This window comes from Mesoplodon densirostris, chromosome 5, assembly GCF_025265405.1.
Source record: "Mesoplodon densirostris isolate mMesDen1 chromosome 5, mMesDen1 primary haplotype, whole genome shotgun sequence".
Taxonomy (NCBI): Eukaryota; Metazoa; Chordata; class Mammalia; order Artiodactyla; family Ziphiidae; genus Mesoplodon; species Mesoplodon densirostris.
In genome coordinates, this window is record NC_082665.1 from 117,427,723 (window position 1) to 117,448,823 (window position 21,101).

General features: G+C 37.3%; 1 protein-coding gene across 9 annotated transcripts in view; it reads left to right on the forward strand.

Annotated features, from left to right (window-relative positions):
• Nucleotides 1-21,101, forward strand: part of DLG1 (discs large MAGUK scaffold protein 1) — a 295,589-nt gene that overhangs the window by 208,549 nt on the left and 65,939 nt on the right. For all 9 annotated transcript variants that reach the window (XM_060099334.1, XM_060099338.1, XM_060099339.1 and 6 more), the window contains one exon: nt 3,485-3,587. In XM_060099334.1, the coding sequence (XP_059955317.1) occupies nt 3,485-3,587 (103 nt within the window). The remainder of the gene's footprint in view (nt 1-3,484; nt 3,588-21,101) is intronic.

Consider the following 21,101-nt stretch of genomic DNA (forward strand, 5'->3'; position numbering starts at 1 on the left):
CCAACTAAAAGACAGATATTGACAGGGTAGATTTTAAAAGATCAAATTATATACTTTCTACCACAGACACACTTTAGATTCAATCTTCATTGAAAGTAAAAGGTTGGAAAAGATATGCTATGCAAACAGAAACCAAGAAACACATAAAATGGCTGTACAAGTATCAAAGTAGACTTTAGGAAAAAAATTGTTTCTCAAAATCTAAGGACATTTTATAATACATGTGTTATATAGATTATGTGTGATATATAGTTATACATATTGTGTAATTGTTGATAAATTTCTAGAAAGACATAAACTTTTGAAACTGACTCAAGAAGAAATGGAAACTATAACTGTAGACCTGTAACAATTAAGGAGATTGAATTGATAATCACAACTTCCCACAAAGGAAAGAACCCAGGACCAGATGGCCTCACAAGTGCAATCTATAGAACGTTTAAAGAAGAATTAGCACCATTCACAGACTCTTCCCCAAAAAGGGAATAGGTGTGAAGAACACTTCCCAACTCATTCTACATGGCCAATATTATTCTTATATCAAACCAAACAAAGACATCACAAGAAAAGAAAACTACAATATCCCCTATGAATTTATATGTAAAAATCCTCAACAAAATAGCCATCTGGATTCAGCATAAAAAAAGGATTGTACACCAGCATTAAAAAAGGATTATACCCCATAACCAAGTGGAATTTGTCCAAGGAATGCATAGTTGGTTCAACACAGGGATAACCAAAGTAAAACACCATGTTAATAGAGTTAAGGATATAAGCCACATGACCATCTCAACAGAAAAAGCTCCTGTCAGAAACCAACAGCTTGCATCATAAAAGCACCAAACAAATTAGGAATAGTAGAGAACTTCCTCAACCTGATAAAGGATGTCTATGAAAAACTGATAACTTATGTCACACTAAATGCTGAAACACTGAAAGCTTTCCCTCTGAGATCAGGAACAAGACAGAGGTGTCCACTCATGCCACTTTTATTCAACATTGTGCTGGAGTTTCTAGATTAGGCAGTTAGGCAAGGAAAAGAAATAAAAGCTTTCTAGATTAAAAAGGAAGAAGGAAAATTATCTCTTATTTGCAGATGCCATGATCTTATATATAGAAAATCTTAGGAAATCCAAAAAAACTATCAGAGATAATAACCAAGCTCAGCAAGTTTGCAGGACAGAGAATCACTATACAAGAAACAGTTGGGTTTCTATACACCAGAGTTGAACAACCTGAAAGTGAAATTAAGAAAATAATTTTGTTTATAGTAGTATCAAAAAGAATAAATTTAACAAAGTGGATAAACAAAATATGGAATCTCCATACAATGGGGTATATGATTCAGCCATAATAAGTAACAAAGTACTAAAACAGGCTAAAACAAGGATGAACCATGAAAACAAGCTAAGTGAAGAAGCCAAACACCAATAGCCACATATTGTAATATTCCTTTTATTTAAAATGTACAGAACAGACAAATCCTTAGAGTTAGAAAGTAGAATAGTGGTTGCCAGGGTCTAAGGGGAGAGGGAAGGGGGGAATGAATGCTAATGGGTAATGGGTTTTTTTGGGAGTGGGGGCTGATGAAAATGTTTTGGAATTAAAGCATGGTGATGGTTGCACATGCTTGTGAATGTACTGAAAAACACTAAATAGTACACTTTAAAAGTTTGGACTTTATATAAATTGTATCTCCATAAAAAAGTGACCCTAAATCTGTTTACACGATATGTTTCTCAGTACCAGGGTTTCTTCTAAAGTATCCTTGATAATGTATTCCATTAAAATGTTTGGTGTTATTTAGGAACATTTTTAATTTGTAGTCTTGTTAACAAACTATTCTCCTTTGAATCTGTGTAGGTTGTTTTCAGATCTTTTCTGTAGCAAAGGGATCCAATGCTCAGGAATAATTCATTAAAAATTGTGATCTTTTCTAAAATAATCTGTGAAAGTTTGTCTACCTTTTATATTTATTCTCTAATTTTTTCTGCTAGAAATTAGGAGGATTTTCTTTATGTTCAAGGTAGAACTATTTATACATTGTGTTCAGTTATTCTCTAATAAGATATTAAGCTAGAGATATTCTCTAATAAAGCCACATTATGTTACACTTGTTCAGATTAAGGTTTTTGGATCTTGATTTTCATTCGAGAGGTGTCTGTACATTTTAACTTAGTTACATAGTAATATCCTTTATAGATAATGTAAAACATCAGGTCTTTAAATGTTTTACATTAAACATTAAATATGTTCTTTTATGTAAATTTTATGATCCCAGGAATTTCTGGGCTATAGTCAGATTTTCCAAAATTGGTATGTAATTTTTAACAGGTTTTAGATTAGGTGTCAATGAAGCAGGCTGTCATATTAAAATTGTGCGACAGTTCTTCTTTCCAAAAATATTCAGTAAAGGTCCCAAACATTGCTGTTTTTTTTGTTGTTGTTTTTTTTTGTGGTACGTGGGCCTCTCACTGCTGTGGCCCCTCCCGTTGCGAAGCACAGGCTCCGGATGCGCAGGCTCAGCGGCCATGGCTCACGGGCCCAGCTGCTCCACGGCATGTGGGATCTTCCCGGACCAGGACACGAATCTGTGTCCCCTGCATCGCCACCAGGGAAGCCCTCATTGCTATATTTTATTCATTCATGGTTCTTAAGGGAAAAAGCCAACTTAAATATTTAAAGTTAATTACATTTAAGTTTAATGCTCACATTAATGTCCTATTAAGTTTTTCTTGTAGTGGAAAAGGTTCAGTCTCTAAAGACAGTGTACCTTGCAGCATACTAGGTGCTGGCAGCCTTTCAGAAATAAGAATGAAGTTGCCTATTCTTCTAGAGTGGGATTGATCACCTCATTAATTATTTTACCCAAGGAAAGTCCCTGTGGTCAAAAAAAGTCTTCTTGCTCATTTAATAACATTTACTGTATTTAAATGTCAGTCCGTAAAATCTGAGCCATTTTAATACTTAAAGTAATTGCTTTCCTGTTACTCCAAAAGAATGGAAGGTTTAGTTTTGGAAAGGAAGGAAGAGAATTGAAACTGAGATGAGTAATAGTGAAGATGTGGCAGGAGTTGAAAGGATGCTGTAATCAAAATGAATTTCCCTCATTGCCTGAGTTACTGGTGAAATGAAATGTACAAAATGATGACACTTGTTGATTTTTCAAGTTGTCAAATTAAGGTACATTTCTCGAGATTGATAGACAACCTTCTGGAAAACTTAGGGGAAAATGTTTTGGATTTGTTCACTTGACAGTAAACATAGTATTTTAAGTGAATAAAATTGTTTTGATTGACTATACAATATATTTTTGTTTTACTGTATAACATATTTTTAGTAAATCAGAACAAGAAAATATTTTAGTGATAAAGTAATTGCAAGTAATTTTTTTTAATCTCTGCCTGCTCAAAGAATAGGCTATTGTGATTTCTAATCAGTGTGATGATTTTCTTTCAAATTTAATATGTGGTTTGATTTACAGGTAAACAGTGTTGACCTCAGAACTGCCAGCCATGAGCAGGCAGCAGCTGCTTTAAAAAATGCTGGCCAAGCTGTCACAATTGTTGCACAATATCGACCTGAAGGTAATAAATTCTTATTGTCTGTATTTATTTTTTATTTCAGTTTTTAGAAGTCTTCCTCTTAATAACGTTTAACTTCCCAAGCTTAACTTTCTTTTTATATTTTTGTCTGATTTATTAATCTGTTATTTGTTTAGTTTGAACTTAATTCACTATCCAGATCAAAGAGTTTTTAATAGAATGTAGGAACTTGTATCTGCCAACTCTCTGAATATTTCTCTATTATTTGGATTAATTTTCAGGAGTTTATCTTTTTAAATGTGTCATCTAACCAAACACATACCTTTAAGTATACCTTTGACTAACTCAGTGGTTGAAAAGCAAAGATAGTAATTTTGCCAAAGAAAATTAGGTTATCTCAGTATTTTCTGACCTTTGAATTAGGTTATATTTATTAATAACAGGGTTTAAGATATGTTTCTAATAGCCTTTATTGTTACTTAAAGAGAAAGAATGTAAGTTTGAGATACGATATTTTTCTAAATAGTGAGGTATCATGGACTTGACCTTACCAAGTTCCTACTGGGAGAAGGTGATAATGGAAAATTTGAGGTCATATTAAACATACATAAGATTCTAGTTTACATCAACATAACCACTTCAGTAAAACCTCAGTGGAATTTAAAAAGCTTAAACACCCAAAAGAATACATAGCACACTAGTTAATGTTCATAAACAAGGTGAAGAAGGAAAGAATGATGTGACTAAAGGAGCCAGGTGAATCATTCTATGATTTAGCAGCTGTTACATGTATTATTCTTTTCTTGGAGTGGAATTTATTTCTGTAACAAAACCTGATCAAAGTAGTATGTTGGGCATTGCTTGCTATTTCATAATATTTCTTATAAACCTCAGCAATCTAGGTTCAGTAACTGAACAAGAATAAATTTATTTATGTAAGGGGTAAGTTCCAAATAAATCACATTAATCAAGCAAATAGGGATTAATATATGAAGTTAGAATGCTAATTCATTAATTTTCGTGAGAAACAAAACTACCAGTGTGACTACACATGCTTTTATCTTCTGGCCAACACATTCTTGCCCAATAGGCATATTATACGGAAACAAATTATAATCAGTGCTTGCTTAGTATTATAGAAAGCCTCTTATTTATATGTTTATGAGGAATATAGACTATTTAGGTATGATTAAGGGTAAGTCAATATCTGCTCCTTGACCTCCCTAGAAAACACACAAAAGCAACAAGGAAAATAAACACATATTTCTACCCGTACAGCTTCACTTCTCATTAAGCAAAACTAAGAAGACAGGTATAATACCTGGACAACAAAATACAGGCAAAGGCTGCTTAAGCAGGTTAAGATCTGGCAAAAGCTACATGTAAAGAAGGGAAGAGTAAAAGCATGGAATGTTGAGAATGCTCAGTGGTAGCAGAACATAGAATATGACAGAAAATTGTACTTCCTGAAGATGGGGGGCTTGTTTTTGAAGTATAAAAACATTATCCCTTGTTTATGGCAGGCCACATAGAAATTGGAGTGAGCAAGCTAGAGCGGAAGCTATCCTTGATGTGGTTTTGTTTAAAGGAAGTATTTGGTTAAAACAGTCTGTCAGATTATCTGATGCTATCAAGGCAGTCTTTTGGTTGTAAAAGCTGTAAAAATAACCTGTGCTTCCATCCCCACCCTGCACCCCAAACTTTCTGGTCCAGCCAACTCATTCAGTAATAAGCAATTTAAAAGGAACTAGCCTGGCATTCATACAAAGATATTAATAAGGAGACATGGAAACAAATAGCAAAGCTTAGCAAGAGATAAAAGTTGTCACAAACATGCATTTACACACACACACAAAAATTGGCACATATCAGATGAAACTTTGATTTTAATGTTCTTAAATAATTTATGCATTCACTTCTTTGAAAGAAGACCACAAAGTAGATATGTAAAGAACTGTAGGAAAAGATGGCTTAACAACCAGAAGAGTTTAATTTTGAGCTAGCAGAACCCAGGAAAGAAGAAAGCAAACCATTTTCTTAAATTGGAACACAAAGGCAAAGAAACACTGCAGAACAATCAATAGGGGACATAAAGGATACAATAGGAGAAGTAAACAAAATGAAATAGAACCGAAGAGAATTTTTAAAGGTTAGAGAGAAAAGACAGGCAATTATATATTATATATATACATATACACATACACACACACACACACACACACACACACACACACAGGATATACTTAATTAGACTTTCTGGAAAAAGTAAATTTTTTTTAAAGAAAAGAATAAATGCTTGCAATTATAATTCATTCAAGAAAACGTTACTAGATTTAAAAGAAGTAACTTTACATTGAAAAGACACAACATGATAAAAAATTAACTCAGAATGGTCAAAATTCAGACATATTCTAGTTAATTTTTATCAAGAAAGAATCTTCTGGAGTATTGGTTCAAGATGGCGGAGTAGAAGGACGTGTGCTCACCTCCTCTCGTAAAAGCACCGAAATCACAAATAACTGCTGAACAACCATTCACGGGAAGACACCGTAACCCACCAAAAAAGATATCCCACATCCAAAGACAAAGGAGAAGCCTCAGTGAGATGGGAAGGGGGGGCACAATCATGATAAAATCAAATCTCATGCCTGCCAGGTGGGCGAACCACAAACTGGAGAACAGTTAAACCACAGAAGTTCTCCCATGGAGTGAAGGTTCTGAGCCCCACGTCAGCGTCCCAGCCTGGGGGCCCAGCAACAGGACTAGCAATCCCCAGGGATTCTGTCTTTGAAGGACAGCAGGATTTGAGTGCAGGACTTCCACGGGACTGGGCAAAACAGGGACTCCACTCTTGGAGGGCACACACAAAGTCTTGTGCACACCAGGACCCAAGGGAAAGGAGCAGTGACCCCATAGGAGACTGAACCAAACCTACCTGCTAGTGTTGGACGGTCTTCTGCAGGGGCAGGGGACGGCTATGGCTCACCAAGGGGAACAAGGGCACTGGCAGCAGCAGTTCTGGTAAGTACTCATTGACGTGAGCCCTCCCTGAGGCCGCCATTAGCCCCACCAAACAGCCTGTAGGCTCCAGTGCTGGGTTGCCTCAGGCCAAACAACCAACAGAGAGGGGATACAGCCCCACCTGTCAGCAGACAGGTGGATTAAAATTTTACTGAGCAAGGCTTTGCCCACCAGAGCAAGACCCATTTCTACCCACCACCAGTCCCTCCCATCAGGAAGCTTGCACAGGCCTCTTAGATAGCCTCATCCACCAGAGGGCAGACAGCAGAAGCAAGAAGAACCATAATCCTGCAGAATGAAAACCACAATCCTAGAAAGTTAAACAAAATGAAAAGGCAGAGGATTATGTCGCAGGTGAAGGAACAAGATAAAATCCCAGAAAAACAACTAAATGAAGTGGAGATAGGCAGCATTCCAGAAAAAGAATTCAGAATAATGATAGTGAAGATGGTCCAGAATGGAGGCAAAGATTAAGGAGATGAAAGAAATGTTTAACAAAGACCTAGAAGAACTAAAGAACAAACAAATGAACAATACAATAACTGAAATGAGAAATACACTAGAAGGAATCAATAGCAGAATAATTGAGGCAGAAGAACTGATAAGCGACCTGGAAGACAGAATTGTGGAAATCACTGCTGCAGAACAGAATAAGGAAAAAAGAATGAAAAGAAATGAAGACAGCCTAAGGACAACATTAAACGCACCAACATTTGCATTATAGGGGTCCCAGAAGGAGAAGAGAGAGGACCTGAGAAAATATGTGAAGAAATAATAGCTGAAAACTTCCCTAACATGGGAAAGGCAACAGTCAACCAAGTCTAGGAAGCACAGAGAGTCCCAGGCAGGATAAACCCAAGGAGAAACACACTGAGACATGTAGTAATCAAATTGACAAAAAGTAAAGACAAAGAAAAACTATTGAAAGCAACAGGGGAAAAATGACAACATACAAGGGAACTCCCATAAGGTTATCAGCTGATTTCTCAGCAGAAACTCTTCAAGCCAGAAGGGAGTGGCATGATATATTTAAAGTGATGAAAGGGAAGAACCTACAACCTACAGCCAAGAATACTCTACAACCAAGAATACTGTACCCAGTTCTCATTCATATTTGACAGAGAAATCAAAAGCCTTACAGACAAGCAAAAGCTAAGAGAATTTAGCACCACCAGACCACTTTGCAACAAATGCTAAAGGAACTCCTCTAGGCAGGAAAGAGACTAGAAACTTAAAAAAAAACAAAAAAGCCTTGTACATATAGACTGTTATATCAAAACCTCATGGGAACAGCAATCCCCAAAACTACAATAGATACATACACCAAAAAAAGAAAAAGCAACTCAAACACAGCACTAAAGATAGTCACCACACCACAAGAGAAGAGAACAAAAGAGGAAGGGAAGAAAAAAGACCTACAAAAACAAACCCAAAACAATTAAGAAAATGGCAGTAGAAATACACATATCGATAATTACCTTAAATGTAAATGTATTAAATGCGCCAACCAAAAGACATAGACTGGCTGAGTGGATACAAAAACAAGACCCATATATACACTGTCTACGAGAGACCTACCTCAGACCTAGGGACACATACAGACTGAAAGTGAGGGGATGGAAGAAGGTGCTCCATGCAACTGTAAATCAAAAGAAAGCTGGAGTAACAATACTCACATCAGACAAAATAGACTTGAAAGCCTGTTATAAGAGACAAAGAAGGACACTACATAACGATCAAGGCATCAATCCAAGAAGAAGATATAACAATTGTAAATATGTATACACCCAACATGGGAGCACCTCGATATATAAGGCAAATACTAACAGCCATAAAGGGAAAATTTGACAGTAACACAATAATAGTGGGGGACTTTAACTCCCCACTTTCATCAATGGACATATCATCCAGACAGAAAATCAGTAAGGAAACTCAGGCCTTAAATGACACATGAGACCAGATGGACTTAATTGATATCTGTAGAGCATTCCATCCAAAAGCACCAGAATACACATTCCTCTTAAGTGCCCACAGAACATTCTCTAGGATTGCCCACATGCTGGGACACAAGGCAAGCCTCAGTAAATTTAAGAAAATTGAAATCATATCAAACATATTTTCCAATCACAATGCTATGAGATTAGAAATAAACTACAAAAAAACCTATAAAAAACACAAACATGTGGAGGTTAAGCAATATGCTACTAAACCACCAGTAGATAGCTGAAGAAATCAAGAAAGAAATCAAAAATACCTAGAGACAAATGAAAATGAAAGCACAATGATACAAAACCTGTGGGGTGCAGCAAAAGCAGTTCTAAGATGGAAGTTTATAGCAATACAATCTTACCTCAGGAAAGAAGAAAAATCTCAAGTAAACAACCTAACCTTATATCTGAAGGAACTAGAGAAAGAAGAACAAACAAAACCTAAAGTTAGTAGGAGGAAAGAAATCATAAAGATCAGAACAGAAATAAATGAAATAGAGACAAAACAATAGCAATGATCAATGAAACTAAAAGCTGGTTCTTTGAAAAGATAAACAAAATTGATAAATCTTTAGCCAGACTCATCAAGAAAAAAAGGGAGAGGACTCAAATCAATAAAATTAGAAATGAAAAAGGAGAAGTTACAACTGACACCACAGGAATACAGAGGATCATAAGAGACTACTGCAAGCAAGTATATGCCAATAAATGGACAACCTGGAAGAAATACACAAATTCCTAGAAAGGTACAGTCTCCCAAGACTGAACCAGGAAGAAACAGAAAATATGAACAGACCAATCACAAGCACTGAAATTGAAACTGTGATTTTAAAACTCCCAACAAACAAAAGTCCAGGACCTGATGGCCTCACAGGCAAATTCTATCAACATTTAGATAAGAGCTAACACCTATCCTTCTGAAACTGTTCCAAAAAATTGCAGAGGAAGGAACACTCCCAAACTCATTCTATGAGGCCACCATCACCCTGATACCCAAACCAGACAAAGATACCACAAAAGAAAATTACAGGCCAGTACCACTGATGAACATAGATGCAGAAGTCCTCAACAAAATATTAGCAAACTGAATCCAACAATACATGAAAAGGATTATATACCATGATCAAGTGGGATTTATCCCAGGAATGCAAGGATTTTTCAGGATCCACAAATCAATCAGTGTGATATACCACATCAGCAAATTGAAGAATAAGAACGATATGATCATCTCAATAGATGGAGAAAAAGCTTTTGACAAAATTCAGCACCCATTTATGATAAAAAAAAAAAGAACTCTCCAGAAAGTGGGCATAGAGGGAACATACCTCAACATAAATAAAGGCCATATACGACAAACCTACAGCTAACATCATACTCAATGGTGAAAAGCTGAAAGTATTTCCTCTAAGATCAGGAACAAGACAAGGATGTCCACTCTTGCCACTTTTATTCAATGTAGTCTTGGAAGTCCTAGCTATGGCAATCAGAGAAGAAAAAGAAATAAAAAGAATCCAAATTGGAGAAGTAAAACTGTCACTGTTTGCAGATGACATGATACTTTATGTAGAATATCCTACAGACGCTACCAGAAAACTACTAGAGCTCATCAATGAATTTGGTGAAGTTGCAGGTTACAAAATTAATACACAGAAATCTGTTGCATTTCTATACACTAACAATGGAAGATCAGAAGAGAAATTCAAGAAACAATTCCATTTACCATCACGTCAAAAAGAATAAAATACCTAGGAATAAACCTACCTAAGGAGACGGAAGACCTGTACTCCAAAATCTATAAGACACTGATGAAAGAAGTAAAGGAAGACACAAACAGATGGCATGGATTGGAAGAATCAACACTGTCAAAATGACTACACTACCCAAGGCAATCTACAGGTTCAGTGCAATCCCTATCAAATTACCAATGGCATTTTTCACAGAACTAGAGCAAAAAATCTTAAACTTTGTATGGAGACACAAAAGACCCTGAATAGCCAAAGCAATCTTGAGAAAGAAAAACGGAGCTGGAGGAATCAGACTCCCTGACTTCAGACTATACTACAAAGCTACAGTCATCAAAACAGTATGCTACTGATACACAAATAGAAATATAGATCAGTGGAATAGGATAGAAAGCCCAGAAATAAACCCATGCCTCTACGGTCAGTTAACCTACAACACTACACAATGGTGGAAAGACAGTCTCTTCAACAAATGGTGCTGGGAAAACTGAACAGATACGTGTAAAAAAATGAAATTAGGTCATTCTTTAACACCATACACAAAAATAAGCTCAAAATGGATTGAAGACCTAAACGTGAGACTGGACCCTATAAAACTCCAGAGGAAAACATAGGCAGAACACACTCTGACATAAATCGCAGCAATATCTTTTTTGAGCCATCTCCCAGAATAATGGAAATAAAAACGAAAATAAACAAATGGGACCTAATTAAACTCAAAATTCTTTGCACAGCAAAGGTAACCATAAACAAAATGGAAAGACAACCCACAGATTGGGAGAAAATATATGCAAATAACGTGACCAACAAGGGATTAGTCTCCAAAATTTACAAATAGCGCATGAAGCTTAATATCATCAAAACAGCCCAATCAAAAAATGGGCAGAAGACCTAAATAGACATTTCTCCAGAGACATACAAATGGCCAAGAGGCACATGAAAAGATGTTCAACATCACTAATTATTAGAGAAATGCAAATCAAAACTACAGTGAGATCACCTCATGGCAGTCAAAATGGCTATCATCAAAAAACCCACAAACAGGGCTTCCCTGGTGGCGTAGTGGTTGAGAGTCCGCCTGCCAATGCAGGGGACACGGGTTCGTGCCCCGGTCTGGGAGGATCCCATATGCCGCGGAGCGGCTGGGCCCGTGAGCCATGGCCGCTGAGCCTGCGCATCCGGAGCCTGCGCGTCCGGAGCCTGTGCTCCGCAACGGGGGAGGCCACAACAGTGAGAGGCCCGCATACCGCAAAAAAAAAAAAAAAAAAAAAAAAAAAAACCCACAAACAGTAAATGCTGGAGAGGGTATGGAGAGTTGGGAACCCTCCTACACTGTTGGTGGGAATGTAAATTGGTATAGCCATATGGAGAACGGTATAGAGGTTCCTTAGAAAAGTAAAAATAGAGCTACCGTATGACCCTGCAGTCCCACTCCTGGGCATATATCCAGAGAAAAACGTGGTCTGAAAGGATACATGCACCCCAGTGTTCACTGCAGCACTGTTTACAGTAGCTAAGACATGGAAGCAACCTAAATGTCCATCAACAGAGGAATGGATAAAGAAGATGTGGTACATATATACAATGGAATATTACTCAGCTATTAAAAAGAATGAAATAATGCCATTTGGAGCAAGATGGATGGACCTAGAGATTGTCATACTGAGTGAAGTAAATATCGTATAATATCCCTTATATGCGGAATCTAAAAGAAATGATACAAATGAACTTATTTACAAAATAGAAACAGATTTCACAGACTTAGAGAATGAACTTATGGTTACCTGGGGGAAAGAAGTAGGGGAAGGGATAGTTAGGGAGTTAGGGATCAACATGTACACACTGCTATATTTAAAATGGACAACCAACAAGGACCCTACTGTATAGCACAGGGAACTCCGCTCAATGTTATGTGGCAGCCTGGATGGGAGGGGAGTTTGCGGGAGAATGGATACATGTATATGTATGTCTGAGTCCCTTTGCTGTGCACCTGAAACTATCACAACATTGTTAATTGTCTATACTCCAATATAAAATAAAGAGTTAAAAAATTAGAAAAAAAAAGAAACTTCTGGAACCCAATAAAAATATTAAGTTATTAATAAGGAGGTAAAGATTGATAAAAGGAAGAACTGCTCTAATGCTTGGTGAACATAGATCTGAACAAGGATCGTTAATTTTACCATTTTTATGTTTAGTGACTCTTAACTAAGCCTAATGTACCCCTGTATGCAGTAGGTATACTTGCCACTGATGGTTGTCAAGGGTGGGCTACCCTTTTCCTAGGATAGTTATTGCATGGACCTAGGAATCTCTCTTTCAGATTATCTTTTTCTGTGCTTGTACTCTTTTTTTTTTCTTTTGCTCTTTTTTTGTGATTTCTGTACTTTTCTTCTGTATGACTCTTTCTGATTGATACTTTTTCTTTAGTTGTGTTCAAAACTTTAAACTATTCTCATCTTGATGGAGCTACTTTTGTATCAAGGAGAATTTGCATTGTATGTTGATTATTCAAGTAGCTGCTATTTAGCAGACATCTTCTATGTTTCAAGGTTAGACCCTTATGTTAATTACTCTTGTGATATATCTTTTTTTCCAAACATCTCCTCAACACCTGACTTTTTGTCCTGTTTGATTTTTCCAGATGTATATCTCTTTAATGTTCAAAACTGAGCATGTCTGAAACAGTTCTTTTCCTCCCTCAGTAAATGGCACTTCCATTGATGGTTAAGCCAGAAGGCGAGGAGTCATCCTTGACTTCCCTCCCCTTTTCTCAACCTCTGTGTCTCAGCCACTACCCTTACCAAACCCATTATCATATCTTACCTATTCTAATAGCCTCTAGCAAGTCTTCTTACTTCTTTCTTGACTTTCTCCAATCCATTCATCAGCCAAAATGATCTTTTTAAATACAAAGATTAGGTTGTATCACTTTCTATTTAAAACACTTCCGATTATACTCTGAATAAAATCCAAAGCCTTTAATAGTGCCTGCAAGGCCCTGTGTGATTGAGCATAGCACAATACATTTGGCTTCACTGCATGCCCTCTATTCCTTCCTTTGCTCCTTCAGCTCTAACCACACAGGCCTTCTTCTTTCAGACTCTTGATTACACCAGGTATTTTCCTAATTCTCTGTTCATTCTATTTGTTCTTAGAATATTCTTTACCCCTATTCTTTATATGATTGGCTCCTTCTCATAATTCCATTTGTCATAGCACTGTGACTTCTTTTTCTTTAAACAACTTAACACAGTTTATAATTTTATGTTTATTTAGGTGCCTATTGGCTTTTTGTTTATTTAAGCCTTGCTCTAGAGCCTTATGAAACACATAGCTATATCCCTACATACAGGTGATGATATAGAGTCAAATAACAAAGCTAGTAATAGCTAGGCTTCAGTCCCAGGTCTGTTGCCTTCAAAATCTAGATACTTTTTTTTTTTTTTTTTTTTTTTGCGGTACATGGGCCCCTCACTGTTGTGGCCTCTCCCGTTGCAGAGCACAGGCTCTGGACGTGCAGGCTCAGCAGCCATGGCTCACAGGCCTAGCCGCTCTGCAGCATGTGGGATCTTCCCAGACCGGGGCATGAACCCATGTCCCCTGCATCGGCAGGCAGACTCTCAACCGCTGCGCCACCAGGGAAGCCCCAAAATCTAGATACTTTTCACTGGGAATATTTTGATGAGTATTTTAGTCTGGCAGTACTGATTTATACTATATTCTTTTACCATAGCTATGGTGTCATTGCCTAATAAACACAAGGTAAAAACCAATAGAGCAGAGAAAACGAACATTGCCTTAGGATTTCAAAAGGAGGTAAATCATATTGCCTGGTATGAGGAAAAAATGCCATAGAGTACAGTTGGGGCTTAACTGGAAACCTGAAGAATGGGTAGTCTTTAGATGGGCAGAGAGAAGAAATGACATTCTGTAAAGAATAACAGAAGACCAAAGATAAGAAAGTTAAAATTTAAAAGTATCTTTTGGGTACTTTAAAAACTTACCTGTTCTCCTTGCTGTGTTGCTACTTACCTTATGTTTGTTTATTAGGCAGTGACTCGATGGCTTTATGCTTTGTTTTAATACCAACTATGTAGTTTTAACAAATGCATTTTGGTTCTACAGCACTTTTTCTAAAAAACATATTCCACGTCATCAGTGTGTAACTGCTGTGAGGGCCAAGGATATAAATTGAAGATAAGAGTCAGATTTTCTTTCTTGGTGAGGGGGCTATTTTACAAAGTACAAAAGGAGTCACCTGATACTCTGATAATCAGTCATCTCCTTGCAGTTAGTATCTTCACTTAATTAATGATGAATCCATTGGGATTCTTTGCTTCATTGATAATCTGACATATATACATACATACAAACAGACAAAGAGCGAAGAGGAAAACTTTTTGGTAAGAGTAAGTTTTTATCTTTTAGGATCTATAGCTTGCCTGTTGGTCTCCCATGAAATACTGTTATGAGTTTTTCAGCCTGTATACTTTGAACTTTTATGACATAGGCTCTAAGTATGAAAAAATAATCTCCACAATACATTTAGAATGACTTTAACTCCTATTTCCCCCAGTTTTGCTAACTCCAAAGCAAAGACAAGCAGCAATTTGTTTTTAGAGCTTTACTACTAATCATTCTGGGGAATTACAATCAGAAATCAAACATGAGCACTGGAAATACTATTCTAGTTTTTTGCTCCATATCCAGAAGTTACAAAATTTTGACAAATAGTTCCTGGTCTATAGTTATAGACTCTCCTGTGGGGTGGGTGATAGACTATAATAGAAAAAAATGTGTGCGGGGCATCTAACCATGTTATATTTATTAGCTCTTTTAATTCCCATAAAGCCCTATAAAGTGGGCACTTTTACCATCATTTTACATACAGTTGAGTAAAATAAGGCACAAAAAGGTTAACTAACTTGCCAGTTACATAGCTGTTAAGTGATTAAGATTCATTCTAGCCCTTTGTAGAGGAGGAAAAACTTTTCCTCTACCCTTTTAGTTTCAGTAGCTGGGACCTATGAATCAAACTGACAGAAGACAGATTAACAAAATAAAATATTTTATTTTGCCTGCATACACAGAGCCAACAAAAGAAAGAGTTGACTCATTAAATGATTAAAGTTAAAGGCTTATCTACCTAACATAGTATGGAAAAGTAAGTGGAGATAAAAGCCTTCTGTGGGAAAAGTAAATAGGTTTCTTAAGGAAAGAAAACTACATTTTTAGGAGAAAGTTTGTGATACTGTTTGTCTCTACACTGTGAGTGGTCTTTCCATCTTCTTCAAGGCCATAAAGCTCCCCAAGAGAGGAGATTTACAATAGCCTCATTCCCAGAAGTTGCTCCTTTTAATCAGATAAGGGAAACTCTAAGAAGGCTTTTTTCTACATTTGTTGAACCTCAGATGTCTTCAGCGTAAAATAATCTCTTTGACAACTCTGGAGTTCCAAGTGGTCCCCACACCTTGAACACTTCTCAACTACACGTTAAAGCTACCTCCCTTCACAAAAAAGCCCTAAAATCAAAAATGTTTTATCTCAGTGTTCCTCAAGTATACTATACCAACTTCCAGACCTTATTTTTTGGTTCAGAAAATATTAATTATATTGATATTATAAAGGAAAAAAAACAAAGGGAAAGAATTAAACTTATATTAAATGTATGTTCTGTTTCCCATTGAACATGTCTTAAGCTTGTGAGGTATTTTCATTTCATTTTTGTAAGAAGAAAAAAAATCTTTGAGATTGGTGTTACTGTCCCTAATCTTCAAGTGACTGAAGTCTAGAAAAGCTGAGAGGTTTGGCCAGAGCCACTTTTCTGTGTTTCAAAGGTTTAATTTAAATGTGAGTTGCAGAGATGGAGTTTTAACCCATCTTCTCATTTTATTTTCATAATTACTTTTGGTAACAACCAAAGAGAGTCTGGAGACTGAATGGAGAGGTTGTATTGGATTAGTGGCATTTCTTTGCAAACATATGTCATCTCTTAAAGTTGTTTTCTGTAGCAGGTTCCTAATTAATTTTTTCAGTATCTTACTTTCCTTCCTGTACCTTTCTCCCCTCTCCTAACTACTTAAAACAACCAGCCTGACTTCTTACTCAGAAACTTTCCATTTTTCTTATTTAGACCAGTCGTAATATCCATTCTCTGATATTTGTTGCTCTCAGATGTTAACTGTATTTAATTAATATATTTCATTATGGAGTATAAATGAGTTTTATTCTTCATAGTTGGGATTGTGAGTTTCAAAGAAATTGGGGGAGGTAAAATTTCTCCCCACTCTTCTGCCCCCTGCTTTCCTCCATCTTTTCACTTGAAGTGTGGAGGTGCAAACTAAGATGAGAATTTGAAAACGGAATAAAATGCAGAAAGTTCACTATTAAACATTTTCTCTCCTCTTATAACCATAAACATATTATTTAACTTACAGCCGATAGTTCAGAGACTCCCTAATATATTTCATGACAGGAAATACAGTTTGGTTCAGGAATTTCTGAAATGCTTAGTGGAGATTATCTCTTAGGTAACATTTTAGCTCTCTCCAATGGTAGCTTTCCTGAAATGAGTTGTGGTGTAATTTCTAGAAGAGGGGTGCAAATGACTTAGCAGAAAAAAAGAAATGAGACTCTTCCTCCAAAATAAAATATAAGAAAGGGTACACGGGATGGGTATAAGGTGGAAATTGTTAGAGCTGGGATGAATTGATTGAAACAAAAGGAAAAGATGGGTATCTTAGCTATGTGAATGAAATGGAAGGCTTAAAGGAAAAGTAACTTTGAGGAAAGTATTGAAGGATCTAGGAACAGAGAGACAGATGGTTATGAGGAATTATTAATAGTAAGTAAAGACCATAAATATGAAAATCTGAACAGAGTGAACAAAATAAATAAGGCACATATTTAAGAAATTATCAGGAATTGAGTTTAGGTCTCCAGTATCTTAAATGTTGACTACCTGAGACTGTAACTGCTTTGTAGTAACTTAGTTCTTAGGAAAGAACATTTTTTGCCTCACTATAAAATAAGGTAATGTGATCTTTTTACAGAAAGTTTTAAAATTTCTAAAATGTAGAATATTTTTTTTTTTTTTTTTTTTTGCTGTATGCGGGCCTCTCACTGTTGTGGCCTCCCCCGTTGCGGAGCACAGGCTCCGGACGCGCAGGCTCCGGACGCGCAGGCTCAGCGGCCATGGCTCACGGGCCCAGCCGCTCCGCGGCATATGGGATCCTCCCAGACCGGGGCACGAACCCGTATCCCCTGCATCGGCAGGCGGACTCTCAACCACTTGCGCCACCAGGGAGGCCCTAAAATGTAGAATATTTTAAATCACTAGGACTTTGGTTAATTCAATTGGCAAAATGGCTGAAAACAACTAATAATGCTACGTGAAATATAATGAACATCTTATTAAAAGCATCAAAGTGCTGCTGAGGCAGTAAGGAATTATCAAACAAAAAGTGAATGGAAACTGGGAACTCAGAGAACTAAAGGATCACAGAAGTTACTTGAATAAGTGCAGTGATGTACTGGCTTACAAGGGTCAGTTAAACTTTCAGGAATTTTGCAAACTAGTCATTAAACATGGTCATTTTTTTATATATAAATTTATTTATTTATTTTTGGCTGTGTTGGGTCTTCATTGCTGTGCACAGGCTTCCTCTAGTTGTGGCAAGTGGGGGCTACTCTCATTGCAGTGCATAGGCTTCTCATTGCCGTGGCTTCTTTTGTTGCAGAGCATGGGCTCTAGGGTGCGGGCTTCAGTAGTTGTGGCACGTGGCCTCAGTAGTTGTGGCTTGTGGGCTCTAGAGCACAGGCTCAGTAGTTGTGGTGCACAGGCTTAGTTGTTCCGTGGCATGTGGGATCTTCCTGGACCAGGGCTCGAACCTGTGTCCTCTGCATTGGCAGGAGCATTCTTAGCCACTGCACCACCAGGGAAGTCCCAACATGGTCATTATTAAAAATAAAATTAGACAGGCTCTTTGATGGGGCTAATGGTGGACTCCAGGAGGGCTCATGCCAAGGACTACTTCCCAGAACTTCTGCCAGTGTTCTTGTCCCCGCGGTGAAACACAGCCAACCCCTGCCTCTGCAGGAGACCCTCCAACACTAGCAGCCATGTGGCTTACAGGGTCTTGGTGCTCTGGCTGGGTGTCAGGCCTGTGCCTCTGACCAGAGACCTCCCAGCTCCATGTAATATCACATGGCAAAAGCTCTCCCAGAGATCTCCATCTCAACGCTAAGACCCAGCTTCATTCAACAACCAGCAAGCTACAGTGCAGGACACCCTATGCCAAACAACTAGCAAGACAGGAACACAACCCCACCCATTAGCAGAGAGGCTGCCTAAAATCATAATAAGGTCACAGACACCCCAAAACACACCACTGGACGCGGTCCTGCCCACCAGAAGACAGGCACCAGTCCCCTCCACCAGAAGGCCTACACAACCCACCTTAGCCACTGGGGGCAGACACCAAAAACAACGGGAACTACAAACCTGCAGCCTGTGAAAAGGAGACCCCAAACACAGTAAGTTAAGCAAAATAAGAAGACAGAGAAACACAGCAGATGAAGGAGCAAGGTAAAAACCCACGAGACCAAACAAATGAAGAGGAAATAGGCAGTCTACCTGAGAAAGAATTCAGAGTAATGATAGTAAATATGATCCAAAATCTTGAAAATAGAATGGAGAAAATACAAGAAACGTTTAACAAGGACCTAGAAGAACTAAAGAGCAAACAAACAATGATGAACAACACAGTAAATGAAGTTAAAAATTCTCCAGAAGGAATCAATAGCAGAATAACTGAGGCAGAAGAACGGATAGATGACCTGGAAGATAAAATAGTGGAAATAACTACCACAGAGCAGAATAAAGAAAAATGAGAATGGAGGACAGTCTCAGAGACCTCTGGGACAACATTAAACACACCGACATTCGAATTATAGGGGTCCCAGAAGAAGAAGAGAAAGAGAAAGGGACTGAGAAAGTATTTGAAGAGATTATAGTTGAAAACTTCCCTAATATGGGAAAGGAAATAGTTAAGGCCAGGAAACGCAGAGAGTCCCATACAGGATAAATCCAAGGAGAAACACACCAAGACACATACTAATCAAACTATCAAAAATTAAATACAAAGAAAAAAATATTAAAAGCAGCAAGGGAAAAGCAACAAATAACATACAAGGGAATCCCATAAGGTTAACAGCTGATCTTTCAACAGAAGCTGCAAGCCAGAAGTGAGTGGCAGGACATATTTAAAGTGATGAAAGGGAAAAACCTACAACCAAGATTACTGTACCCAGCAATGATCTCATTCAGATTCGATGGGGAAATTAAAACCATTACAGACAAGCAAAAGCTAAGAGAATTCAGCACCACCAAACCAGCTTTACAACAAATGCTAAAGGAACTTCTCTAGGCAGGAAACACAAGAGAAGGAAAAGACCTACAATAATAAACCCAAAACAATTAAGAAAATGACAATTAAGAACATACATATTGATAACTACCTTAAACGTAAATGGATTAAATGCTCCAACCAAAAGACATAGACTGGCTGAATGGATACAAAAACAAGACCCGTATAAATGGTGTCTACAAGAAACCCACTTCAGACCTAGGGACACATTCAGACTGAAAGTGAGGGCATGGAAAAAGATATTCCATGCCAACGGAAGTCAAAAGAAAGCTGGAGTAGCCATTCTCATATCAGGCAAAATAGACTTTAAAATGAAGACTATTACAAGAGACAAAGAAGGACGCTACATAATGATCAAGGGATCAATCCAAGAAGAAGATATAACAATTCTAAATATTTATTGCACCCAACATAGGAACACCTCAATACATAAGGCAAATACTAAGAGCCATAAAAGGGGAAATCGACAGTAACACAATCATAGTAGAGGACTTTAACACCCCACTTTCACCAATGGACAGATCATCCAAAATGAAAATAAATAAGGAAACATGAGCTTTAGATGATACATTAAACAAGATGAACTTAATTGATACTTATAGGGCATTCCATCCAAAAACAGCAGATTACACTTTCTTCTCAAGTGCTCATGGAACATTCTCCAGGATAGATCATATCTTGGGTCACAAATTAAGCCTTGGTAAATTTATGAAAATTGAAATCGTATCAAGTATCTTTTCTGACCACAACACTATGAGACTAGATGTCAATTACAGGAAAAAATCTGTAAAAAAATACAAACACATGGGGGCTAAACAATACACTACTAAATAAGCAAGAGATCACTGAAGAAATCAAAGAGGAAATCAAAAAATACCTAGAAACAAATGACAATGAAAGCACGATGACCCAAAACCTATGGGATGCAGCAAAAGCATTTCCAAGAGGGAAGTTTTTAGCAATACAATCCTACCTCAAGAAACAAAAAACATCTCAAATACACAACCTAACCTTACACCTAAAGCAATTACAGAAAGAAGAACAAAAAACCCCCCAAAGTTAGCAGGAGGAAGGAAATAATAAAGATCAGATTAGAAATAAATGAAAAAGAAATGAAGGAAACGATAGCAAAGATCAGTAAAACTAAAAGCTGGTTCTTTGAGAAGATAAACAACTGATAAACCATTAGCCACACTCATCAAGAAAACAAGGGAGGAGACTCAAATCAATAGAATTAAAAATGAAAAACGAAAAGTAACTACTGACACTGCAGAAATACAAAGGATCATGAGAGATTACTACAAGCAACTATACGCCAATAAAATGGACAACGTGGAAGAAATGGACAAATTCTAGGAAAGCACAACCTTCCAG